Source organism: Hemiscyllium ocellatum, chromosome 4 (assembly GCF_020745735.1).
Source record: "Hemiscyllium ocellatum isolate sHemOce1 chromosome 4, sHemOce1.pat.X.cur, whole genome shotgun sequence".
Lineage (NCBI taxonomy): Eukaryota > Metazoa > Chordata > Chondrichthyes > Orectolobiformes > Hemiscylliidae > Hemiscyllium > Hemiscyllium ocellatum.
The window spans coordinates 82,330,860-82,358,784 of record NC_083404.1 but is presented as its reverse complement, the minus strand read 5'-3'; the positions used below and the strand labels follow the sequence as shown (position 1 = coordinate 82,358,784).

At 40.1% G+C, this 27,925-nt stretch overlaps 1 protein-coding gene across 1 annotated transcript in view; it reads left to right on the top strand.

The window, feature by feature from the left end:
- Positions 1–27,925, top strand: part of LOC132815217 (putative Polycomb group protein ASXL3) — a 305,275-nt gene that overhangs the window by 80,071 nt on the left and 197,279 nt on the right. Inside the window, exon 5 of the mRNA XM_060824032.1 lies at positions 11,824–11,951. Within this exon, the coding sequence (XP_060680015.1) occupies positions 11,824–11,951 (128 nt within the window). The remainder of the gene's footprint in view (positions 1–11,823; positions 11,952–27,925) is intronic.

The following is a 27,925-nucleotide window of genomic DNA, read 5'->3' as shown; positions in this document are numbered from 1 at the left end:
TTTGCAGATGACACCAAAATTGGAGGTGTAGTGGATAGTGAAGAAGGTTACCTCAGATTACAAAGGGATCTTGATCAGATGGGCCAATGGACTGAGGAGAGGCAGATGGATTTTAATTTAGATAAATGTGACGTGCTGCATTTTGGGAAAGCAAATCTTATACACTTAATGGTAAGGTCCTAGGGAGTGTTGCTTAACAAAGAGACCTTGGAGTGCAGGTTCATAGCTCCTTGAAAGTAGAGTTGCAGGTAGATAGGATAGTGAAGAAGGCGTTTGGTATGCTTTCTTTTATTGGTCAGAGTACTGAGTACAGGAGTTGGGAGGTCATGATGTGGCTGTACAGGACATTAGTTAGGCCACTTTTGGAATATTGTGTGCAATTCTGGTCTCCTTCCTATCGAAAGAATGTTGTGAAACTTGAAAGGGTTCAGAAAAGATTTACAAGGATGTTGTCAAGGTTGGAGGGTTTGAGCTATCGGGAGAGGTTCAATAGACGTGGCGTGGTTTTCCCTGGAGTGTCAAAGGCTGACTGGTGATTTTATAGAGGTTTGTAAAATCATGAGGGGCATGGATAGGATAAATAGACAAAATCTTTTCCCTGGAGTGGGGGAATCCAGAACTGGAGGGCATAGATTTAGGGTGAGAGGAGAAAGATTTAAAAGGTGCCTAAGGGGCAACTTTTTCACGCAGAGGGTGGTACGTGTATGGAATGAGCTGCCAGAGGAAGTGGTAAAGGAACATTTTAAAGGTATGTGGATAGGTATATGAATAGGAAGAGTTTGGAGGGATATGGGCCAGGTGCTGGCAGGTGGGACTAGATTGGGTTAAGATATCTGGTCGGCCTGGATGAGTTCAACTGAAGGATCTATTTCCATGCTGTACATCTCTGTGACTCTATGATGCTATATGTCTTAATTCACAATAAGATAGATGAATTTACAGGATAAATAGATTTAACCGTAATGATATTGTTACAATTTCAGAGACATGGCTGCGGGATTACCAAGGATGTGAACTAAACATTCAAGAGTAATCCCATATTGAACAGCGACAGACAAAAATTGGAAAGGAAGTTGGGTAGCATTGTTAGTAAAGGATTAATCAATGCTATAGTGAGGAAGGATACTGGCTCAGAAAATTACGATGCAGAATCTTTATTGATGGAGATAAGAAATATATAAGAATCGTTGGTCCTTTAGTGATATGATGAAATGGCTGAGGCATTGAATAGGTATTTTGTGCCCGTCTTCACAGAGCAGGACACTAATAACATACCAGAAATTGACAAAGAGATGAAGGGAAGTGAGGACATGGAAACAATCATTATTTCAGAAGAGGTGGTGTTGGGCAAGCTAATGGAGCTAAGGATAGACAAGTCTTTTGGCCCTGATGGAATGCATCCCAAGGTACTAAAAGAGATGGTGGGAGAAATAGCAAATACTATTTTTAAGGTAATTTTCCAAAAGCTGCTGGACTTTGGGGCAATTCCAGCAGATTAGAAAACAGCAAATGTGACACCACTCTTTGAAAAGGGAGGTAGATAAAAGATGGGAGATTATTGACCAGTTAGCTTAACTTCTGTAGGGGGGAAGATGCTTAAGTCTATTATCAAGGAAGAAATAGCAGGGCACCCAGATTGAAATTGTCCTGCCGGGCAGACGCAGCATGGGTTCATGAAAGGCAGGTCAATCCCAATGAATCTTTTGGAATTCTATGAAGACATTACGGGCAGGGTGGACAACGAGGACCCGGTGGATGTGGTGTACCTAGATTTCCAAAAGGCTTCAACAAGTTGCCGCACAAGAGTCTACTGCATAAGATAAAGATGCATGGTGCTGCAGGTAAAGTATTAACATGGATAAAGGATTGATTGACTAAAAGGAAGCAAAAAGTGGAGATAAATTTGTGTCACTCTGGTTAACAATCAGTAACTAGTGGTGTGCCTCAGGGATCAGTATTGGGACTGCAATTATTCACAATTTATAGAGATGATTTGGAGTTGAGGATCACATGTAGTGTGTCAAAGTTTGTAGCTGACACTAAGATTAGTGGCAAAGCAAAGTGTGCAGAGGACTGTGAAACTTTGCAGAAGAACATAGATACTTTAAGTGAGTGGGCAAAGCTCTGGCAGATGGAATACAATGTTAATAAATGCAAAGTCATCCATTTTGATAGGAGCAAGAGTAAAAAGGATTATTACTTGAATGGTAAAAAGTTGCAGCATGCTGCTATGCAGAGGGACCTGGATGTCCTTGTACATGAATCACAGAAGGTTGGTCTGCAGGTGCATGCAGATACAACAGGTAATTCGGTAGGCCAATGGAATTTTGTCCTTCATTGCTCAAGGGATTAAGTTTAAAAGCAGAGAGGTTATGTTGCAGCTGTACAGGGTGCTGGTGAGGCCACACCTGGAGTACTGTGTGCAATTTTGTTCTCCTTACCTGAGAAAGGAGGTACTGGCACTAGAGGGGGTACTCAGGAGGTTCACTAGGTTGATTCTAGAGTTGAGGGGGTTCGCTTATGAGGAGAGACTGTTGAGACTGGGATGATGTTCGTTGGATTTTAGAAGAATGATCTTATAGAAACATAAAATTATGAAGGGAATAGAGAAGATAGGAAGGTGAAACTGGGACAAGAGGATATTGCCTCAAAATTAGGGGGAGCAGATTTAGGACTGAATTGAGATGAAACTTCTTCACCCACAGGGTTGTAAATCTATGGAATTCCTTCCCCAGTGAAGGCTGTTCTAGGCTGGGCACTGTGTAATGAGAAAGAATTAACCAACAGTGTAGAGTCCCTTGAGCAACAACAACCACAATATGATAGATGTTTTTCATTAATTTGGAGAGTAAAGTAGTTGCATCTGAAACTAAGGCCTTGAATCTAAATAAAAGGAACTATGAAGATATGAGGCATAAGTTGGCTGGGATGGTCTGAGGAACATTCAAAAAGGATTGCCGGTGCTTAGGCAATAGTTCACATTTAATAGAACATGTGTGTGAGTTACAACAATTATTCATTCCTGTCTGGCACAAAGGTAAAAGCAGAAAGGCGGTTCAACCATGACATTCAAAAGAAATTAGAGATAGTATTAGATCCAAAGAGGAGACATATAGGATTACCAGAAAAAAAAGCAAGCATGAGGCCAAGCATCATTTCTGAATTCCACAGACAAGATGTTTAATCAAGAGGAGAAAAATAGAATATGACAATATGATTGAAGAGAACATAGAAACTTACTGTAAAAGACCACAAAAGCTGGCCTTTAAACAATGAAGTTTAACAGTAACAGACCAGAATAATTTGCAGACTATCTCAGAAAGGCAGAAACAAAAAGGCTGCAGAGTGGAATAACAGCAGCTTTCAACAGTTTTGTTTGCAAGTTCACACGCCATCTTTGTTACAAGCTTGAATAAATCTTATAAATGGAATATTTACAATAAAAAAAACTTCAAGTGCTATAGTCCCTACTGTGGAAAAAGGACTAATTACAGTGTAAGAGGCACTGTCAGCAGGAGAACATCTAGCCCAGGTGAAACTGCCACAGGGTCTCATGATCAACATCAGATCATGTAATCCATTAAATTACGAACATTAACATTTTTCCAATTCTAACCACCACACCATCCCTCAACCATCACCCACATGCTCTGTTTATTTGCTTGCATATGTGCTTGTGTATGTGTATGTTGCAGGATTAGAGATGTGTTTTGCCTTTTGTTAATATTTCCAGTAAAACAAAGTCCTTAATTTTGGTTAACTCAAGGGATCTGACTGGCTTGGTTCTACATAGTTTAACAAATGGTCAACTACATATCGAATTGGGAAAAAAAACATTTTTTTCAAATTCAGATGCTATTTTCCCAATCTCAAGAGTGAAAAGAGATGTATTTATTCACTCCCCCAGAATTTGTTGTAACAATAAAATCCCTTCATTCCAAGAATGAGTCAACTGAACTTTCACTGAACTGCTTCCCACACAATTATATACCTTTTTAAATAATAGACCAAAAATGTATGCAGTACCCCAGGCATGATCTTAATGACACCCTATGGAGCTGCAATAAACTTTCCTTATTCCTGAATTCCATTCCACTTGCAATAAACCTCAACATATCATTTGCCTTCCAAATCTGCAAGTTAATTTTTGGTGATCCATGTACTGGGATATACATAGTGCCAACTTTTTCAATCTCCATTTAAATAATGTACTATTTTTCTTCATCACAAAGTGGATAAGTTCACATTTTCTCACATTACACTCAAACTACAAACATTTGCCGACCCACTTAACTTGTCTTATCACTTTGCAGACTACCTCCTCTTGACAGCTTATTTTCTTCACTGTCTTATGTTGCAGACTCTTTGTCCAAGTTATTTAATTACAGATTTTAAATAAGGCCTATCGATCCCTCTGACACTCCACTTGTTACAGCATGCCTGCCTAAATAAGACTCATTTGTCCTAGCCAATCCCTTATCCTCAATAATATATTACCTGCTACCCCATGTTCTTGCACAGTTAACATTTAAATGGCACTTCACCAAATTGTTTTCGAAAATCTAAGCACACCATATCTACAGATTTTCTTTTGCCTGTTACTTTCTTAAAAAGTGACTTCCATTTCAGAAATCTGTGCTGACCCTGCCTGATCCAACAACCTTTTTCTAAATATCCAGCAGTAACCTGTGATAATGAATTATAGCAATTTTCATATGACAGATGTTAAGTTAACTGACCTATAGCTGTGCACTCTTTGCAATCGAACAATTAATCATTGTCGTAACTCTCTGTCTTTAGCCAGTGCCAGACAAGAGATGGCACAGTTCTAGGCAGAAACAGAGAACCAGGAGGTAGATGTATGGTCACCTTAACATTAATAGAGGAAGAAGCTCTGGAGATCAACAAGGTGGCAACTGTGAATTCACTATTGCTGATGGAGAGATGTGATTTCCCAAAAATCTGGCAACAGCATTAGATATTCCACTGCTACTGATATTTAATTGTTTCTCAGTTTGAATTGACGTCATCAATATATTAAATATCATGATCTGTGGGAACTTGGAACCCTCTTTCACCCACTTTCAGGTCTAACCCATGTCTATCATTGTCCACAGGTGCCTTGATGGTACCACTAAAAGTGATGTGAGAGGGGTCCAAAGTGCCCTCAGAGGAGTACCAGCATACTAAGCATGCAATCACATAAATCTTGTGCAACCTCCACCAGTGCAGGCACATGTAACCCAGTGGGTTTGGTTTCCTAGCTAGTGGGCTGGCATATGGTGAGTCTGCGTCACATGTAGGCAGAAGCAGCATGTTAAGACAGGAACAATCGTGGAGAATCTGCAATGGAGAATGCTGATCACTTCAAGCTCACTTTGATTGGAAGTAGAAATTGTATGTTGGCAAGGGAGAGCGTCATTCCCCAAAAGTTTACTTGTGGAGAAGCAACATGAAATATATATCCATCTAACACCATTTCCAGAGCATGGTACACCTTTGCATTGAAAATGGAGGAGCCCAACTTTTGCACGAGTGTCATAATTTCTAAGGCACTTCCGCTGATGACCACCCTCATTGAAAGAGGGATCGACCTCAGAGAGAGTTGGGCATGGCAGGCCACCTAGTGCATGCTGGTTCACACCAAAGTCTTTATATTCTTATTGTCAGCTTGTGCATCATGATCAGAGCACAGCTTTGGTGCAGTCAAGTTCTCCTGGTCATGGTTAACAGGGAGTACATGTGAGCCCTGAGATGAAGATGGAGTAAAGGCTAGTGGCAATGGGAGCACTCGTAATGGTGCCCCCACCTTGTGGTTCTATCCCTTTCTCCACACACTATGTCCTTCATTAATGATCAAGTCTTCTCCTGCACACATGCAAATTGTTCAGTCTATAGTAGAGCATTTCCCAATCACAGGAATGAAGTGCATAAAAGTATACAGGGCAAAAAGAAATAATTTGACTGCTTATTATATTGAATTTCCATTTGAAAAGTGGCACATAAGATGTTATTCCACTAAATTAGGTCCAGTAGGAATAGAATTTACGATTTTGAATGGATTTAGGATTGGTTAATGTGAGTAGAACTAAATTTGACATTTTTCAGTTGGTAGATAGATGAGTGTAAGTGTTTGGTCCTCAGTTATGTAGGATTTTGATTTGGATGAGAGGAAGTTCAGTTCTGCAGCAACTAAGTCTATACGCCATTGTATATCAGTTTTATTCAGCTCTTAAATAATAATAGATGTTGCAATAGAGAGCTTTTTCATTTTAATGTCCTCACCATAGAAACAGGTTACTTCAAGCTTTGGGCAGTTTCATGTGTGTTTGCAGACAATGGAAAGATTACTTGAATCATTTAACTCCATCTCGTATCTAGGTAAATTATCTATTTTCTGTTCTACTTTTAAAAATAAGCTTTCTTTTTCTTTATAGATGTGCAGGCATAATTACATGGGCATGACAAGATCATTCTATTGAAATGAGATGAGGAGAAATTTCTTTATTCAAGAGTTTGTGAATCTTTGAAATTATGAGTGCTATAGATACGCAGTCTTTACACATATGTTCAAGTCAGAAGTTAATGAGTGATTGTGTACAACAGGAATTAAGAGGTATGGAGATATTGTGGAAGATAGGAGTTGAAGTATAAGATCAATTATGATATTCTTGAATGGTGGGCTCACAAGGCCAAATAATCTTCTATAAATTATGTTGACTGTTGTAGTGCACTTGGTCATCAGGTACAAAGTGATATTGAAAGATGGTTGTCTTTATTCTTGCTTTACCTTGGGATCTATTCTTCAGTAGGGGAAAAATGGAAAAGAGAAATATTTGACACAATTTATTTACCTTACCCTTTAACAAAATAGTATCCTACAAATTCTAACACTGCTGGAGTCAGAATTGCTCTATAATGTTTGTACAATATTTAAAACCTTTCTATGTGTGGCTTTAATCATAGTGGAGTTAATTCAATATAGATATTGTTAAAAATTGCATAAAGTGGATATTTTGAATGATTCAATCAACATTACTAATTGTACTACAGTGCATTTCTGTATCCCTATGCTGACTGAATAATTTAGAAAAGTTCATGCTGTTCTAGCAGCTTTTAATCCTGTGATGAATCACCGCTTTATATCTCTAAGTCTCTAATTTATTCAAATTATTTTTAAATTTTTTTTTGAGTAGCTTTCTAATCTGCAGAGATTGACCTCTGCACAGTTAGTTAATAATAGTCACTGACTGAATAACCACAGATGCTCATTAGCCTCACCAGATATATTCTAACTATAAAATAGACTGAGACAGAGTGGACTGGAAAAGGAAAGTATTGATGCAAGTTTTTCTACATTTGCTGTTAATGAACTTCATCAAGATTTACCAACTTGGAGTAAATGTTCTACTGTACAATGTTCCTATGCTGCCAAAATTATTGTGTATTGCAGACTAACATTTGTTGCCACATAGTAACATTGCTTATTTTGTTGATGCATGTCCAATGAGGGGGTGGGATACCTGGGTCCCCCCCCAAAAAACTGAGCCTTTAATTCAAGATTACTGGATAATCATAGCATAGGCACATTAAAGTGTTCTTCCAAGTACAATCTGGCGATGGCAAGATTGTACCTAGCCAATTAGCAACTCTTTAAAAAAATGGTCCAAGGTGTTATTTGTGTCTGAGAAGTAATGTCAGGAAGCAATAAGACAACCAATCTTTTCTATGTAAAATTTTATAATTATTTCATACATTTTCCTTTGACTTTGAGACCAGAGTTTGCGTGTTTGAGACTGGAGTTGGGACAGGGATAGAGGGGTGGCAGGAGGAGAGCCATGGGGAACACATAACAAGAGAGGCAGAGAAAGAGCAGGCTTCTTGGCTCCCTCTTAACAACCCTTTAACCCCCTGTCATCCCAGCCTCCCCCTTGTCCTGAGGGCTCTTTGCACAGCTCACCCCAACTCCAGCTTCTTCCCTTCTCACTCGGGGAATGCCCACTGTCCGGCATCCCTTCACTCCACGACTAATTCCCAGGTTAAAATGGCATGTGCTTCCCTGCACATGTGCAGTTCTGCATTTGTTCATGATGTCACACGCAAATTCTATGTGGTGACATATTGTGTCAGGTACTGGGTACCTGCCTGTTCCCAGGTGAGCACAGAATGCGTATTTGCCCACAGTTGTCCACAGTTGCTGGAGTCAGCAAACACTAATTTTCTCAAAAGTGAAAGTATTGGTCAGGGACCCTATATTGAGAGATAAGCCATAGCAGGAGAAGCAGATCATTGAGCCCGTCAAGTCTATTTGACCATTGAATGAGATCATGGCTGATTTTATAATCCTGAACTCCACTTTCTTCTCCTTCTAAGTCTTGATTCCCTTACTGATTAAGAATCTATTTTAGCTTTGAATATATATATATATATAACTATCCCAGGTGCTACAGCCTTCTGTAGTAAAGCATTCCACAGACTCACTACATTGTTAGACAAGAATTATTTTTCGTTTCCGTTTTAAATGAGTGCCCCCTTAATCTGAGATAATATCCTCTGATCCTAGGCTCTCCCACAAAGGGAATCAACTTCTCTGCACCTCCCCTGTCCAGTTCCCTTGACAGGATATTCCCTCAGAGTATTCCCTATGAAGGGCTTTTGCCCAAAACATCGATTCTACTGCTCCTCAGATGATGCCTGAACTGCTGTGCTTTTCCAGCGCCACTCTACTTCAGAATCTGGTTTCCAGCATCTGCAGTCATTGGTTTTACCGAGGAGATCTGATTGGTGCCTTGTGTAGTTTCAGAAAGGTCTATCTATTTTGATACACCATTCCTTTTGAAATAAAGGCTAGCATTCCATTTGGCTTCCCTCTTACCCAATGAAATTGCATGCTAAATTTGTTTGTGATTTACACAGAGGACTCCTAAACTTCTATTTGCTGTAAATTTCTGCGATCTTTTCTCCATTTAAATAATATTCAGCACCTCTATTCTTCCTGCCAAAATGTAGAACCAATTTTAGCCTATTTACTTAATTTATTTGTATCCTTGATGTTTTAAAGCTATTTTAATTATTTCATGGATAGGGTCTTGTGAGTACTAATTGCAATAGGGTTAGGTTCACTTAACAAAAGATGAAGTATTGTTTGTACAGCATGGGTTAACCTTAATGGGAACACACAATAGAAATATTAGCATGGTTTATTGAGATGGTAAACAACTGGAAGATTATGATCATTCTTATGAACTCTGCAGTGGTGTTCTGCCAAACAGTTACCCAATCCATGTTTGACCTCACCAATATAAAGGAGACTGCATTCTGGGCAGTGGATACTGTAAACTACATTGAGAGAATACTAGTAAATCACTGCTTCACCTGAAAGTTGTAGGATAAGAGGGCACTAAGCTGGAATAAGGGGATACTTATTTAAGTCCTTCAATGGTGTGGAGGGAGAAGGTGAAAGAAAATATGTTACCCCTTATGCAATTTCATGGTTAGGTGCCATGAAGAGTGATGAAGTGTTAAGAGTAATGGAGAAGTGGATCAGGGTGCTACATCCCCACGGAACAGACCCTGTGGAATGCTGATAGTGGGTGGGGGCTTATTTCCTGCTGGAAATGGCAGAAATGGTGAAACATGATTCTTTGAATGAGATTTGTTGGCTGGATAGTGAGGACAAGATGAGCCCTATTATTGTTCTGGAAGTGAGGGGATGGAATGAGGGCAAGAGATGGGACAGATACACTGATGGCCCTGTCAACTTCAGTTGAGGAAAAAGGAGGACATGTCAGAGGTACCCCCGTGAAAGAAGACATAACTGGAAACAGAAACAATGGAAATGGAGAAACTGGAATAGTGGTTTGAAATCCTTGCAGGGAGCAGGGTGTGTCTATATGTGGTCAAGAATCCATTAGCTTCTGCCTTAATAATTTTCAAATGTATTTACTAAGTTTTCAATGGAAGTGCTCCAAAGACTCGTGACTTCAAGAGGCTTTCGTTATGCCTAATCTCTGTTTTAAATGAGTGATCCCTGACCTTTATACAATGAATAAAAAGTGAGGTCTGCAGATGCTGGAGATCAGAGCTGAAAATGTGTTGCTGGTTAAAGTGCAGCAGGTCAGGCAGCATCCAAGGAACAGGAAATTCGATGTTTCCTGATGAAGGGCTTGTGCCCGAAACGTCGAATTTCCTGTTCCTTGGATGCTGCCTGACCTGCTGCGCTTTAACCAGCAACACATTTTCAGCTTTATACAACGAACCCTAGTTCTAGATTCTCCAATTATAGGAAATCTCCTCTCCACATCTACCAAGACCCATCAGGACATCTTCTGTTTCAATCAAGTGACCTCTTACTCTTCTAAATTTCCGGGACTACAACCTGTGCAGCCTTTATTCATAAGACAACCTTCCCATTCCAGTAATTAGTCTAGTTGAATTTTGCTGAATTTCTTCCACTCCACTTAAGTGCGGTGACCAATGCTATGCACAGCGTTCATGGTACAGTCTATCCAGTGCCCTGTAGCAAAACGGAAGGAAAACCTCTCTACTTTCATAAACAATTGTCTCAGTCAGAGCACTGTGGAAGCAATCTGTCTGGTAAGTTTTTCCTCCAAGGAGACAAATGGGGTAGATTGAGAATGTTGGAAGTGGATGGAAGAGCAGTTCATGGTGATATATGAACAAGAGAGGTGGTGAGGTTTTCCCAGTGAGTGAGTAAGAAGTATAAAGAAGGAAAGGTTAGTAATTTGGGAGGATGGGCTGGTTAAGAACCATTCCATAGAGATGATGCATGCAATACTGAATGTTGTAATCCATGAGCCTTGGTAACTTGAGGTCCAGTGGTAGTGTTGGAATGAGTGATGAACCTGTGAGAGGTAACAGAAAGAGATAATTGCTTTCCAGAGCAAAGAAGATCTTCGATTTTCTTCCTACAGTGCTGGCCATCCCACTACCTGGGATGCAGCACTGACCTGCACCATCATATGCAGCTAGGCTGTCTAGGTCTGGCAGCATGGTGTCCTCTGGTGTCAACTGGAAGAAGGACTGCCAGTGTCTCCACCTGCACCGCCCAACTCCCAGTTCCCACCAGTACTTCCAGGTGCCTGTCTGCAAAGCAGAATGCAAATTTTCCTTTCATCTGGACCGCATGTTAGGCACAGAATCTTGAGTATCACAGTGCGAGGGGAGTTCCTGGTTTACAGAGTGGGAAGTGGTGTGTATCTGGGCTTTAAATAGAACCTCAAAAGCATTAAAGCTGAAGTCTTGACACTAGCAAGTACATCCAGCATGTGATTCTCTGTAAAAGATACCCAAGGGTGCAGCTATAATTAATAAGGAAATAAATGGAACATCATTTGAGAAATCCAAGTCATGACAGACCAAGTACCATGCATATCATTAAACAAAATATCTTAACTGAAATTGGGAAAATTCCTTGCCTAATTTTTAATTCCGATTTTATAAATGTAATTCATTGTCTCTGAAATATCCTAGTGATTTATGCAGCATAATTTTGCTTTTAAATTCTTCCTGTAATGAGGTGCCTAGTACTTCAATTATAACCCAAATCATATTGTGTACAAATTTAGAATTACTGCCATGCAATTGTAATCTCTGCCGCTGGAAACAATGCCAAAGCTTGTTTGTCTTTTTAGTAGACTTAATTAGAGATACTATATACACACATCAAAATTTGTTTTGTGCTCTATTGTAAATTAAAATCTTGATTTAAAACTATAGATCAAACATCTTTCTTACGATGAAGAAGTCCCACTGTGCATTCCATGTACTTAGTGATCTTACAATCTTTAATATTTTTTCCAGTGTGTCCAGACCCCAAACTTATGCCCGATGACAATTCTTCTCCAACTAGCACAAGTGTTTCAACTACAGTCGCGCAAAACAAAGTCTTGTCTTCTACTCAACAACATACTAAAAAAGCACTAAAACAGGTAAGCTTAATGCAGTTGCAATCTTCACTCCATGTATAATATTGTAGTCATTTTCTTTTAATTCCTTTTCCTTTTTTTTTCCATGTATCAGTCAATTACATTTGCAACTGTAACCTTTTCAAATATCGGACCACTTCGGTTATGTTTCTCCTCCTAGACCGCAGTTGATACTTTATTTTTGTTAGATTTTTTTTCTCCAAGCATATTGAGTGAACTTCAAATCTCTTGTTTAGGTATGTTGATTAAGATTTTCCCCACGTTAAGTATGTGATCTCAAGTATAATTAGCATATGAAATAAGAATGGAGGAAAATTTTATCGTGTTGACCAATTCTGTAGACTGGTTTAATCTGTTGCATCACAGACACAAACAATCCTTTGTAATATTTGTAAATGGAAATGTAAATTATTCAAAATCTCTCTGAAATATTCCAGTAAAAACAAGTAATTAGTTCATCACATTTCATAAATAAAAGATTTAATTGATATTTTTCTTGAACCATTCCTCAATTGATATTGTGTGTTTCCAGGACTGTAGAAACAATGTGCTCCACACTTAGCTGTCATACTTATAACATTATTTTATTATATTAAAGTGGAAATTGGTTATGAACTGCAGTGACTGCTGACAAATGCTGTAGCCATTTTTCATAAATGGTGTCCCAAAAACAAACTGCACATAAATGTCTGTTGAATAGTCACAGTCACAACTTTTAGTATAAATAATTGATGCTCAATTAAGTAGGGTGAGAACTATACGCTGCTTGTAAATACTTCCATGGGATTCTTAAATTAATCTCTTAAAATTATACCACAGTTTACTGTTTTCTGAAAAAACACCTGTTCTGAATATTGTCACTCCCTGAGCACTACACTAGAGTTTCAACGTGAACCCTGAAAGTATTGAAGACCCAAACCTTCAGTATGAGGCTGTAGCTTAGAAGCCAAAAATGCTACCAACTGAATCAAACTACAACACAAAATTGCATATTTATCTCCATACAATTTGTAATATTCCTTTCAAGCAAATAGCGAATAACTTTACTGAAAAAAGCTGTAATCAACATTCCAGTGGGAATTCTACATATTTGCTTTGTTCCAGAGAGAATATCTTTGAGAAGTCAAAGACAGATTCTTATTTCATTGGAATTAAGTGAAAAAAAAGAGCCATTGTGCTACTTGGTGTATTTTATAAGCCACCAAATAGTGGGAAGGAGATAGGGGAGTAAATTTGCAAAATGATTGCTGAGGTGTGCAAAAACTACAAGTTTATAGCAGAAGTCTTTAACTAACTTAATATTGATTGGGCCAGGATTGATTTAAGGACAGTGAAAGAGAAACATTTCTGAAATGTGTGCCCAGTGGGGAAGGAGCTATTATATGCTGTAATCTTGGAAAATGAAAGGGTCAAGTAAAAATTTGGTAGCATATTGAGAATAGTGTTCATAGCATCAAGCTTTAAATTAGTAAGGAAGAAATTAGATACAAAATTAGATTGGAGATAGAAGACAGAGGGTGGTAGTAGAGGTTTGTTTTTCAGACTGGAGACCAGTGGTGTGCCACAAGGATCGGTGCGGAATCCACTGCTTTTCATTATTTATATAAATGACTTAGATGTAAATATAGTAAGTTTGCAGATAACACCAAAGTAGGCGGCACGGTGGCACAGTGGTTAGCACTGCTGCCTCACAGCGCCAGAGACCCGGGTTCAATTCCCGCCTCAGGCGACTCTCTGTATGGAGTTTGCACATTCTCCCCGTGTCTGCGTGGGTTTCCTCTGGGTGCTCCGGTTTCCTCCCACAATCCAAAAATGTGCTGGTTAGGTGAATTGGTCATGCTAAATTGCCCGTAGTGTTAGGTGAAGGGGTAAATGTAGGAGTATGGGTCTGGGTGGTATACGCTTCGGCGGGTTGGTGTGGACTTGTTGGGCCGAAGGGCCTGTTTCCATACTGTCAGTAATCTAATCTAATCTAGGTGGTGTAGTAATCAGTGAATAGCAGAGTATAGCGGGACTTTGATCAGATGGGCCAATGGACTAAGGATGGCAGATAGAGTTTAATTTAGATAAAACATGCGAAGTTGCACTTTGATAAGGCAAACCAGGGCAAGACTTGTACAGTTAATGGTAGGGCCCTGGGAATGTTGCCAAACAAAAAAACCTAGGGATGAGTTGGTGTCGCAGATAGACAGGGTGGTGAAAAAAATATTTCGGATGCTTGTCTTCATTGGTCAGAACATTGAGTATAGGAGTTGTGATGTCATATTGTGAGTATAGTAAGGCCAGTTTTAGAATACTGTGTACAATTTGGGTCACCCTTCTACAGGAAGGATATTGTTAAACTTGGGGGGACTGGAGGGTTTGAGTTATAGGAGAAGTCTGAATAGGCTGAGACTTTTTTCCATGGAGAGTTGTAAGCTGAGAGGTGACCTTTCAGAGGTTTATAAAATTATGAGGGACATGAATAAGGTGAATAGCCAAGGTCTTTTCCCTGGGGTGTGGGAGTCCAAAACTGGAGGGTAACTATATCCTGCACTCTCACTGTCACCGAGTCAAAACCTTAAATTCCCTTCCTAATGTTCTTCATCTACATGGACTTTGTTCTCAAATATGTGACCATTGAAGCCCTGGAGTTGTGGACCGATGTGACCCAAGGCAACAAAGAAGACCTGGATCATCCCAACACCTGTAGCTTGTCAACTACAATAAGCAGCTCAATGGCTTTTAAGCAAGAGTAGCATAGCCCACAGTGTCACAACTCTCATGCTGACTCCTCCAGGTCTATTGGGAATAAACTGGCATGAGCCTATGTCCCTCATCTACCCTGTAACACCCACAATCCTGAGGGATGAGACTACATTTCCTCACTCCCACATCTCTGGAGTGCAGATACCATCCCTCAAGGGCAAAGGGTACTATATCCCTCATTCCTCTATCTTAAGACCTTCATATAACGATCTTCCATGCAGACTCAAGACCTTCAGTCCCAGCCCCCTCCACGAGAAACCAATCTCCCCCAAGTTCAGATCCCACACTGTCACATCACCCCTCCTTTGCTTGAATCCTTCCCTTCTCAGCCCCTGCCTTGAACTATTTCCCTTCAGGAACTCTTTCAAACTCCACTCTGCAGCATTTTCCTACAGATTATAGTATAAATAACAATAAATGAATCCTACCACATTTTCAAAACATTTCCTCAAGAGCTTCCTTCATTCTTCCAATCCTGTGAGCTCTATCCCCACAAGCTTGCACCCCTGTGAACTCTCGCTGCAAATTCTCCTGCTTCCTTAGAATTCTTGCCACTCAAAGTCTTAAATTGCCTCAAAATTTCTCCTATGAACCTTCTCCCCTCAGAACTATATCCCTTACCAACTCTCTCCTCAACGAATTGTCTGTTTCTCCGCAAATTATTCTGCTCCCATGAGTTATTACCAGCTTCCTGTCCAAAACCAAATTGCCTGTCATTGCCTCCATGCCTCAGCTTTAAATGGGTCGCACATAGGGTGTGGACAAGAGAGGAACAAGTCTGCACCTAATTACCCATTCCAACTGGCATTTAAACTGAGTGGAGGATGGGGAGAGCAGGGCATATCAGGGAGGGAAAGGGTATCGGGAGTGTGACAGGAGAGAGACAGCAGTGGAGAGCGGTTGGAGAGAGATGGTTATATTGAGGATAAGGACAAGAGTGTCTAAGAAGTAGGAGAGGATAAAGAAGAGGGAAACATTCAGAAATTCCATTCATGATGTCTTGAATTGATAGCTAGTCTGAAGTGCCAAGAAATCGCCATCAATTGTTGTAAAAGCCCATCTGGTTCACTTGCCACAGGGAAAGAAATCTGTCATCCTTACCTGGTCTCACCTACATGTGACTCCAGATGACAGCAATATTGTTGACTCTTAACTGCCTTTTCTAATGCCCAAAAAATCAAGGGCAACTAGGGATGGGCAACAAATGTTGACCTTGTCAGTGAAGATCACATCGCTAAAGATTTTTTGAAAATGATCACTGGATAAATTTGTCTCTCTTAATACATCACACACTCCATGTCACTGAAGCTGTGTCTTAGAAAAATGTCTGAACTTTGTAATCTCTCAGTGTCATCTCTGATCACATCTAGACTGAGGAACTGCTTTGGTATTTTTGCATCATCTTCACTACCTCCTCAGCTCATTGCCAGCGATTTCAATTGAACACCATTGACGACAAGTAAATATTTGCAATTAATGTGGTTTAAACACTGTACTTTTGTTCAGAATCACTACTTTCAGTAAATCAATATTTATGATGACTTAATGAATAATTTGAAATGCAGATCATAGAACACTACAGCACAGTACACAACGTTGTGCAGAGCATTTGTTTTAATCTAAGATCAACCTAAGCTATACACCCCTCAATTTACTGCCAGCACTCGCTTAAATGTCTCTCAAGCCTCTGACTCTACTACAACTGTTGGCACTGCATTTCATGCACCCACCACACTCTGCATAAAGAACCTACCTCTGACATCTCCCCTATACCTTCCTCCAATCACCTTAAAATTATAATCCCACATGACAGCCATTTCTCCCCTGGGGAAAAGTCTTGAATGAATGAAATCAATTACTGTTGAGCACAAAATGCCAACACTTCCTGGTAGGAATTTTAGAGGACTTTGTGAATATAAGCTAAATATTGCTGTGTGTGCCTGGGTCGGAATGTTTGAAGCTGACAGAACAGATTAACAAAGCAGAAAATAGACCATTTGGAATACTGTGATCTACAAATAATGCATTGGGCTGAATGTGAACTGCTGAGGGTGAGAGATCCAAACCTTGCTGCAGAAAGCAGGTTCAGTTGTGGTTGGGGTTTAAACCACAAAAAATGAAATCTTTTTAGCAACTCAACATGATCCTGTCAACTTCTTGGCTTAACTCAAGCAAGTTTGCAGAAGAACGATGAGCTGCCAGTGAGTAGTTAATACATTCAATTCCCCGGTTAATTTAAGCATTAACCTAGAATGTGGGCTTTAACAACTCATGGGTCAACAAGGCGAGAGTGCAGCAAGGAATCATTATTCAGTGAAACATATTCAAAAGCCCTTAAAGAGTGAAATTGCCAAACTTATGACCAGCTTCTGCAAATGTTTGTACTCACAGACATGTTCTGAAACAGTGATTATAGTTCTTTAACTGTAATCTCCAATTTTTTTGGAAGGCATTTTGTCTACTTTGCTCACCTTAATCTCAATTTTCCTGTTCATTGCAGCATGGGAGCAAATTATGTAGCTATGTCAGATTTTAAGATTCAGCAAGCACAGTTTACCCAAAATAGTCAGTCAAGACTTCGCAAATGATTTTAAGGTCATTCTTTTGGTGAGTTAAGAAGCAGTAGTTTATATATATTCACAACCTGTGCCTTTTGAGAGCAGTTTACTGACTCTACAAACAAACAGACAGATGGTACAGTGTGTGTTGATCTCTGCAGCTTGACAAGCAATATTCAGCTTAATAGCCAAAGTATTTGGAAAATGTTCCCCAGTCCTCTTTTATCTTCTTCATTTTCCCTGGTCTTCCTCCATCTAAACTAGGCCTCTGCCTAATGAGGACCCATACTTCCCCTGAGACCCCAGTCTGTAAGTGCTTGTAAATACACTTTCAAACAAATAAAATAGGAGCAGAGGTAGACCATTCAGCCCCTCATATATGCTCAGCCATTCATTAAAATCATGACTGACCTACTTGTGTTTCAATTTTCACATTCCCGTTTATCCCCAATAATCCTTGTGGCCCCTGCCTAACAAGAATCTATCCATGTCCGTCCTAAGAACAGTCAATGGCCCTGTCTCCACTGCCTTCTGAGGCAGAGATCTCCAAATTCACATACATTATGAGAGAAGAAAATCCTCTGCATTTTGGTCCTTTCAGGTATAATTCCTAATTTTAAAACAGTACTGGACTCGCTCTCAAGAAGAAAAATGTCCACCTTGTCAAGATCATTCAGGGCCTGATACATTCAAATCACCCTCACTTTTCTAAACTTCAGTTAAAACAAGCTCAACTATGTCCAGCTCATCCTCATAAGACGACCTGGACCATTTCCATCACTTCCAGCAGGATGTCACAACCAAACACACCTTCCCTGCCCCTCCACTAGCAGCATTCCTCAGGAACCATTCCTTTTATGATGCTCTGGTCCACTTCATCATCACTCATAAAGTTCATCACTCCCCAATTTAGAAGGAGCAATACTTGCCTATTTTCCTCCTCCCTCCCTCCTCGCTGTGCAAGACACAGACACATCTTCCTGCTGAAGCAATGTTTTTCATCTATTTCTTGTACTTGCTGTCCACAATACGATATCCCATACATTTGGCAAGACCAAATACAAACTAGGTTAGCACTTTATGGAACACTTCCACTTTGTTCACAAGAATGACTCTGACCTCCCAGTTCCTTGCCCTATCAATAACCCACCTTGCTCTTGTGCTAACATTTCTGCATTTGGCCTGTTGCAATTTTCCAACAAAGCACAATGCAAGGTTGAGGAACAACACCTCATTGCCTGCTTGGCATTTTACTACCTCTAATACTCAATATTGAAATCTACAACATCAAAACCTATTGTGTACAGTTTTGGTCTCTTTTTCTGATAAAGGATGCCTTTGCTCTCTCTCGAGTGAAGAGAAGGTTTACCAGGCTGATTCCTGGAATGGAGAGATATATGAGGAGAAATTTAATAGGTTAGGATTGTTTTTGCTGGAGTTCAGACGAGTGAGAGGGGAATCGCATAGAGATTTATAAAATTCCAACAGGAGGATGTTCCCGATGGTGGGTGCATCCAGACACGGGGTCACAGTCTGAGGATTTGGGGTAGAGGGTGAGGAGACATTTCTTCACCTAAAGAATGGTGAGCCTATGGAAATCATTATCACAGAAAGTAGTTGATGCCAAACCATTGAATGCATTCAAGAGGCGGCTGGATATAGCACTTGGGGCGAAGGGGATCAAAGGTTATCGGGAGAAGGCAGGATTAGGCTATTGAGTTGGATAATCAGCCATGACCCTGATGAATGGAGGAGCAGGCTTGAAGAGCCTAATGCCCTCCTCCAGCAACTATGACCCCATGATGTCTGTCCTCCATTTTCCTTCTGTTCTATTTTGGTCTCAGCAGAGAGGACTTTTTTTTTCCCTTTTACATCTTAATTTTATACCCATTTTACGTCTCTAATTCTCTTTCATCACAATCAGCCCATTTATTTTTTGCACTCTCTGTTCCCCTTGCTCCTCCTCCACCTCTGTCAGAAGGATAACAACCATCATTTTCCAAACGGGAATCATAACCTTGAAACGTTAATTCTGTTTTCTGTTCTCCACAGATGCTGCCAGCCCCACTGAGTTTCTCCAGAACTTTTCATATTTGTCTCATAACAGAACCGATCATTCAAAGTATCAACCTAGTGAACCTCCTCCAATGCACTTTATGTCTTCCCTTAAGTGAGGAAACTGCACACAGGACTCGAGTTAAAAGTAATAAATGACTCTCTAGGCCATTTCAGATATTGTTGGAGTCACACGTAGGCCAGACCAGAATAGTAGATCACCTTTCATAAAGGATTTTAATGAAGCAGATGGGTTTCTGCAACAATGGTTTTATGGTTGTAATTGGACTTTTAATTCCATTCATTCAATTCCTTGGTAGGATCCTCAAAACATTAACCTAGGTCTCTGAATTACCTGACCAATGGCAGTAACACAAGGCCATCTCTTCCATTTGTAACAGCTAGTGTTCATTGTTGGTGTACTCCCAGGTTTATTTCTCTCTGCCCCCTCCTGCCATTCCCTAACCCTCATTTTCCATCTTACTATTTTCCTCCCTTACCTTGTCTCTGCAACTGAAAGGCAGAGCAAGGAAAGCATACAAGCTTCTAGCAAAAGTTCAAAATACCAATTTTACAATATTCCTAAAGATATCATTTCTTACAGCCATAGCATGATTTTCTGCTGAAGCAGTTACCTCTCAACAAGGCAGAGATGTTGGGCAGTGAACTCCAGTTTAAGATGGAAGTGAGCAGGCAAAGGAGTCTTTTAGGTAGAAGTTGATCCATATGTAGTTGTCTGCCACAATTCACAAATGTTGTAAGAAGAGGATAAGAAACATTTCAGACCAAATTGAGGATGACTGAATGAAGGAAGTTGGAAATTGATAAGAGGCCAAGTGCCACAAAGTAAAACCACCAAGGCCAGGATGAGTATGTACAAGATGACTGTGATGACCATTCAACCACAGGGACAAGTATTGGTGAAAGCCAGGTAATAATTGCAGGACATCTGCAAGAGGCTTTAGAGCCAATATGGGTCTTTTCCACTTGGTGGCAGAGAGATAATGACAAAGAAATATGATGGAGCGATGTGCATTCAATGTGTAGACAGAAGTGCAGCAGAACCAGAGACTGAGGATGTACCCATGGAAGACAATGAGGAGCCAGTCTGAGGCAGACCAATGGCATGTCACAGAATCCTGTGCTCCTGCCTCTACAACCAGCAGATGTCAAGGCCAGTGTTGGCTGAGGTTTCAGGAGACAGTTCCTGTATTTTCCTATCAAAATCACTGTATACCATGGTATAGGAAGGAGCCAATGCCAGTGCCTTTAAAAGTTGCTGCAGCAGTAGCCTTCTACACAAATAGATTGTTCCACTATGAAATTGAGTGGTGTCTCACACACGTCTCCATTCTGCCTCTCATCTCTGAATTAAAGAAATGACAATTGCCTCTTTAAAAGAGTTAGAGAATTTGTCAGCTTCAGGACAGATCCAGCGAGCTAGGTGGAAAGATCTGTAGACATATTGACTGCTATTGCACTGTTTCAGGTAAGTGGAGAGTATTTCACTGAATTGATCACACTCTTGACTTGCTTCTTATAGATTGTAGACCTCCTTTGGGGAGACAGAATTGACTTACTCACTGCAGAATTCTATTAGCGCTGCATACCTGCACTATGCCTCTGACAGAGAGGCCTTATGTCCCTCTGCCTTGTCATTGTGACTACAGTAGATTTTGTGACAGAGAGACCTGTCATCTGTCAGCAGCTCAATGTAGGTGTGGCCCCAAGCAGTCCTGTAAGTATCAGGGCCCTCGGCTGTCATATCCACTATCGGCGACTGCTGTTTGTCTGTGATACACTCACCAGATTGTGACACCAGCTCTAAGCACAAATATATACCCGCTAAGGTGGATGTATCTGCGGTGGACGTTGCAGGAAAAAGATATAATGGGCCCCTCTCTGACAAATTGACGTCTCCTCCCTGAAGTGGACTATGGGATCCAGGACAATGGAGTGTGATGATCCTACAGAATGTGAGAACCTGCATTTCAGAATAAAAACATTTATGTTCATGCCATTAACAATTGTTTTTCCAATCTTTCTCTGACTCATGTCTCCTTTCTGACCACTGATCAGCACCAAGCTTGAGGACTCCTCACTGTCTTCTTTCTGCACTCCAGCTTCACCCTGTTCTCCAGTCAATTCTACTATCTCCTTCTGTGTAGCTGTGAGTGGTCTACTGTCAGACTCTCCTTCTCTCTGCCATTTTCTCCTGCAAACATAAGGGGAGAATGAGTCTCAACTCAATAGATACCCTGATGAAGGGCTAATGCCCTAAATGTCGATTCTCCTACTCCTCATATGCTGCCTGTTCCATAAAGAAGCAATGTCAAACCAGTGAAAACAGAAAGTGGAGATATTGTCAATGACTATGGGAAAATGGCAGGCATGTTAAATAATTACTTTACCACAGTATTTGCAGTAGAAAAAAAGGTTAATTTGCCGGAAGTCCCAGGAATTTAATAGTGAATCAGAGCAGGGGCTAAAATTAATGTTAAATAAAACATCAGTAATGACAAAATTAATGGAATTAAAGAGTTGTCAAATCTGCAGGATGGTCTCCGTCCAATGGTGTTAACAGAAGTTGAGGAGCACATTAGATGCCCTATCTATAACTTTACAGAGTTCCTAGATGCAGGAATTCTCCCTGTGGATTGGAAAATTGCATGTCACTCCTGATGGTGAAAGAGGAAAACGAGGGAATCGCAGACCAGTTAGCCTAACATCTATGGAATTGTTGGAGTCTTTAATCAAAGATGGGGTAACTGAAAAAAGCCAATTGATATACTAAGTGAATTGGTTAACCTGTGGCAGATGAAGTTAAATGTAATAAAGTGTGAAATTATCCACTTTGGGCTGAAAAATGATATTTGGGATATTTTCTAGATTGTATGAAGTTCAATACAGAGGATGTCCAAAGAGATTTGTGGATTCAATGCATAGATCTTTAAAATGTCACAAACCAGTGCAGAAAATAATCAAGCAAGCTAATAGGATGCTGGGCATAATATCTAGAAGACTGGAGTACAAAGATACAGAAGTTATACAAAACCCTAGTTAGATCACACTTGGAGCACTGTGATCAGATCTGGGCAGCAGACTTCGAAAGGATATCATGGCTTGGAGAGAGTACAAGAATGTTGTCTGAAATGCAGGGGTTAAGTTATAAAGTGAGATTATATAAATTAGGCCTGTTTTCTCGAGAATTTAGAAGGTTAAACACAATCTGAAGTCCTCAAGACATTAACGGGAAAGACAGGGCAGATAAGCTATCACAGTTGGTTGGAGATTCTAGAACTAGGGGACGTGGTCTGAGAATTAAGGCCATAGTGTTCAGGAGAGATGTTAAGAAGCACTTCTACATGCAAAGGATGGTAGATATTTGGAACTAGGATCTGGGATCAATTGTTAATTTTAAATCTGAGAGAGATAATTTTTGTTGAGTAAAAATACGAAGTAAGATGGACCAAAGGCTGGTATGTTAATTTAGGCCACTGGCTAGCCATGATCTCATTGAATAGTAGAACAGATTGAGATGCTGAATGGCTTACTCTTATTCCTTTGTTCACACAAGCTAGGGTGATATTTCACTACCTTTTGAATGAGATTTTAAATTGAAGCTTTATCTGGCCTTTTAATGGAAACATAAAAGATCCCGTACCACTATTCAAAGAAGAACAGAAACATTCTTCCTTTAGCCTGGTGCATATTTGTCCCTCAATCAACATCATCAAAGATGCAAGCTGTCTGGTCATTTACCTCAGTGCTGTTCACGAGATCTTGCATTGACACAGTACTTCCCAAACCTTTTCCGTCTGTGACCTTATTTTGAGGCATGAAAATTGTCAGAACCCACCAATGTGAATTGAGAGTACTGGAGGACAGCTATGCAGCTGCTATAACTGGACCAGAGCTGTTCTGTGGTCATCACAGCTTGCTACCCAAAACTTCTACTTGTGACCTCAGTTGAGGCCCTGACCCCCTTATTTGGGAAGTTCTGCAAGTGTATTGTTAGCACTTTTATTTCTAAGTATTCATAACATTTGAAATGTGTTTTCTTTCTAATCCATTTCACTTTATTATTTTATTTTCTGTTGTAATTTTCACTCACTCACTTTAAAGTAGGCTACATTTCTAAGCCCATATAATATTCATAGTGATATTTTTTCATTCTAATGTACAACATGTATTCTTCCCAGTAGCTCTCTAGCAGTTGACTCTAGGTTTTATGGAGAAAGCAACATACTGTACCGTCAATTTTAACTTTTCCTTCAAAAGCCTACTATAGGTCAAGTTCACAACATTCTAATAAAGTAAGAAGGCCCAATTTTAATTATATGATGTACATCTTATGGTTTGATAGTTCAATGCTGTTTACTAATAACTATACATTTTATCAGCAGGAGGAGAGAAACAATAATTTACACTTATAGATATGTACCTAGGTTTCGATTGGTGATTTCTTAGTTTTTGCTTTCTTAACTACTTTGAAAATTAATATTTTGATCAAGTTACTGAAAGAGCAGTTTTATTAATTCAGTTCAAAGTGACAAAACAAATCATCCCTCAGACTAAATCTTGAAAAGTGCAAGTTAACCTTTGGAATATCAATCACTATTTATTTGCAGCCCCTTTTAAACTCTTCTGACTGGATCTCTTGTTCTTAGTTACTGAGGGAAAAATTTTCAAAATCCCAGGATAGCCCTCCTGCCATTCTTTGAAATATGCCATGGGATTTTTTTTTGTGCCCATCTCGGAGGGCAGATGGATCTTCTGTTTAAAATTGCATGCAACATTGTGTATAGCTGACAAGAAAGCATTCCCTCGATACTACCCCAGACTCAGTTCAATTCTTTTGTCCTCATAAACATGGAACATGATTTGAACCCACAATCTTTAACTCAAAGACAAGAGTGGTACCAGCTGAGCCGGGAGAAGTTCTAAAGAAGAGTCATATCTGATTTGAAATGTTAACTCTGTTTTGTTCTCAACAAATGCTGCCTGACCTGCTGTGTTTCTCTGCATTTCTGTTTTTATTTACCTCTGTTCTAGTTGGGATGGTGAGGGGGCTCGTGCTTATTCTCAGTACCTTTCTGTGCCATCAAGTGAGCTGACATTAGTGGGAGGCAGCATAGAAATCCAGTTCCCTTCCCTTGCTTTTAAGATTACCCACCTTCACACCACCCCTCACTTCCCCCTCACCTCACCATCCTGCTACTGCCTTTCTGCTCATATTAGCCTCTCTCCAGTAATCCATCAGTGATTCCAATTGAGGATGCAATGTACTAAAAGCAATTGACATCTTCTCTCTATGTTGCTGCTTGTACTGGAGTGATGTCAGCCTCTAATTGGCCAGTAATTCCTAATGATAGGAATTTTATCCTGTGTAGGATTTTTGATGAGAATGCCATGCTGTCCACTTAGGTGCTGAATGGCCCTGAAATAGTGCCAGGCTCCCCAGAGCTTATAAATGTGGGTCTTTCATTGTTTTACCAGCCAGTGGCCAAGCACCCCACATCACAAACTTTAATTCTGTTCTTGGTGTTCGTACTATCAGGTTAAGGGGATGGCCATTTAGGACGGAGGTAGACAGCTTCTTCACTCAGAGGAATTTGAATCTTTGGATTCTCTACCCCCAGAGATTTGTGGCTGCTCAGTCCTGAGGTTGTGATTGATAGATTTTTGGACTCTGAATGATATGGAGATGGGGTGAGGTAGTGAAGTTGTGGATTAGTCATGAACTTATTGACTGGCTTAAGGGGTTGCATGATCTATTTCTGCTCCTAGTTTAATTTCTACTACTTTTATTTCACTCTGTCTGTTTTGTTCTCCTCTAGCTTATTTTTGCTATTTCCCATCATTTATCTGCGTTTCTTCTCCTTATTCTCCAGTATTTTAGGTTTTGATTAAAAAAACAACTTCTGCTTTAGTTTAGAGGGTCTGTGTTGAGGTATGGGATTCGTTGAGACAACTACTTTTGCTGATTCTAATGGAGTATAGCTAGAGGGAGAAAGAAAATAAAATATCACTGCAAACACAACAAGTTGTTATGTCTACAGCAACAGAGCAGAGCTTGTGAATACTTATGATGTGATATTTATATTTCATATGTAACTTATAGAGGATGAAAGAAACTGAGGAGACAAGTGCTATAGTAAGATTGTGCTTCAAGACCTGTTACTTATGGGCGGCATGGTGGCACAGTGGTTAGCACTGCTGCCTCACAGCGCCTGTAGACCCGGGTTCAATTCCTGACTCAGGCGACTGACTGTGTGGAGTTTGCACGTTCTCCCCGTGTCTGCGTGGGTTTCCTCCGGGTGCTCCGGTTTCCTCCCACAGTCACAAAGATGTGCGGGTCAGGTGAATTGGCCATGCTAAATTGCCCCTAGTGTTAGGTAAGGGGTAAATGTAGGGGTATGGGTGGGTTGCGCTTCGGCGGGTCGGTGTGGACTTGTTGGGCCGAAGGGCCTGTTTCCACACTGTAAGTCTAATGTAATCTAATGTAATGTAACCCAGTTATCAAGCAAAATCCTCAGCTGCTTTCTCAAGTTCTTCTCTATTCCTAACTCTTTTATCTGAAAGCAGGATGTTTTGTTTTTGTCTGCTGGAGTATCCCTTCATGCAAATTTAGATAGTAATTAAATTTGACTGTTTTCATTAATTTTTACATTCCTAAATGTTACCTCTGAAACTGTACAGCCACTCTGTCCTTAATTTTATGCAGTACTTTAACTTTCCTTGCGTTATCCAGTTCAGTTGTTTCTCTTTGTGTCTCTTTGCTGCTGTCACCACCTGTCCTTGTTGTCATAGTGATAGCAAAGCAGGTTTGTGCTTTGTGTTTTTTTTCTGTTCAGCCTCATTGCAGCTTTTACCATTTTTCTGTCAATTCTATTCACTAGTTTCTAGTGGAGAAGTCTCACATGAAAGAAAAAGGTTTATGCACACAACTCATTCTTTTCCAGCTCTGTCAACTAAATGGAGAGAGATTTCTCACACTCCCATTCTCCCACTGCTCTGCTTTTGTTCTTCTGCTGCCACAAATGGAATTTATAACAAATAACTTCTTGTCACAACACACTTTGTTTAACTGAAGAACAATAAGGAGAAAAGAGGAATAATACAACAAGCAGGGCAACTCTGATAACAAACAATGTGAGAAAGAAAGCACTAGCAGAGGCAGATAAGAACAGCAAAGGCATTGCCTTAAGATTTCATTTTTAAAGGCACAGGTTGGTGCATGAGACAACAAGAAATCCAAAGAGGAGTTGGCCACTTGGCCCTTTATGTCTGTTCCACAATTCATTAGGATCCGACATTCCTAATGCCTTTTCTCATACCCCTTGATTCCCCTTTCTGATCAAGAATCTATCTCAGCCTTAAATATTCACACGGACTCTGCCCCAACAACTCTCTGTGTCAAGGATTCCAAAGACTCTGAACCATCTGAGAGAAGAAATTCCTTCTTATATCAGTCTTAAATTAGCGTCCCTTTATTCTGAGACTATGCCCTCTGATCCTAGACATGAGGAGAAACATTTTTCTCAAATTTATCCTGCCAAGCCCTTTAAGAATCCTATATGTTTTCAATGAGATCCCCTCCCATTCATTTAAACTGTAGTGAGTAGAGCCCCAAACTGCTTAGTCTGTGCTCACAAGGCAGTCCCTACATACTGTGTTCATCCCCGTGAACCTTCTCAGGTCTGCCTCCAACGAATTAATATCTTTCATTAAATAATGGGATCAAAGGATTTACCTTTACTCCTAAATGAAAATAAATGAAATTTACACTGCACCTTTCATTGCTTTTTCCAAATACCTTTACAGCCATTTAATTACTTTTGAAATGCACAGTAGCTAGCATTGCTGCCTCACAGTGCCAGAGACCTGGGTTCAATTCCCGCCTCAGGAATGTGGAGTTTGCACATTCTGCCGGTGTCAATGTGGGTTTCCTTCGTGTGCTCCGATTTCCTCCCACAGTCCAAAAATGTGCAGGTTAAGGTGAATAGTGTAAGGGGCAGGGGTAAATGTAGGGGAATGGGTCTGGGTGGGTTGCGCTTTGGTGGGCCTGTTTCCACACTGTTAGTAATCTAATCTAAAACCCTTTATATGTAGCCAAATGTGACAGCTAATTAGCATCGAGGAAGATTCCACAACTAGTATGTAGATGAGTTAATAGTTAATCCATTTTGGTGTTAGTTGGATTATTTACCCACAAATTGGAAAAAACCCATTTGCTCTGCAATGACGAGTGCCATACAATATTTTACATAAACCTGAAAAGATAGACAGGGTCTCAATTTATTGTTTCTCCTGGATGTGTAGCTCCAATAATGAATTGCAATAAATGACCAATATAAAAGATACAATCTCATCCTGCTTGAACTCACAAGTCTCTGAGCCAGAGGTGAGAATTGCACTAGATGGGCCAAACCTTAGACCCTAGTAGATTGGAAATATGATGCAATGACAGTGATATTATCATTTTTGGACCCTCTTTACCCCAGGACTGGGAGGTCTTGGTTCAAGGCCCACCTTCTCCTGAGGTATGAAATAACAGCTCAGATTGATTATAAAAACATATTTTAAAAACAATTTTTCTGTATAAACCAGAAT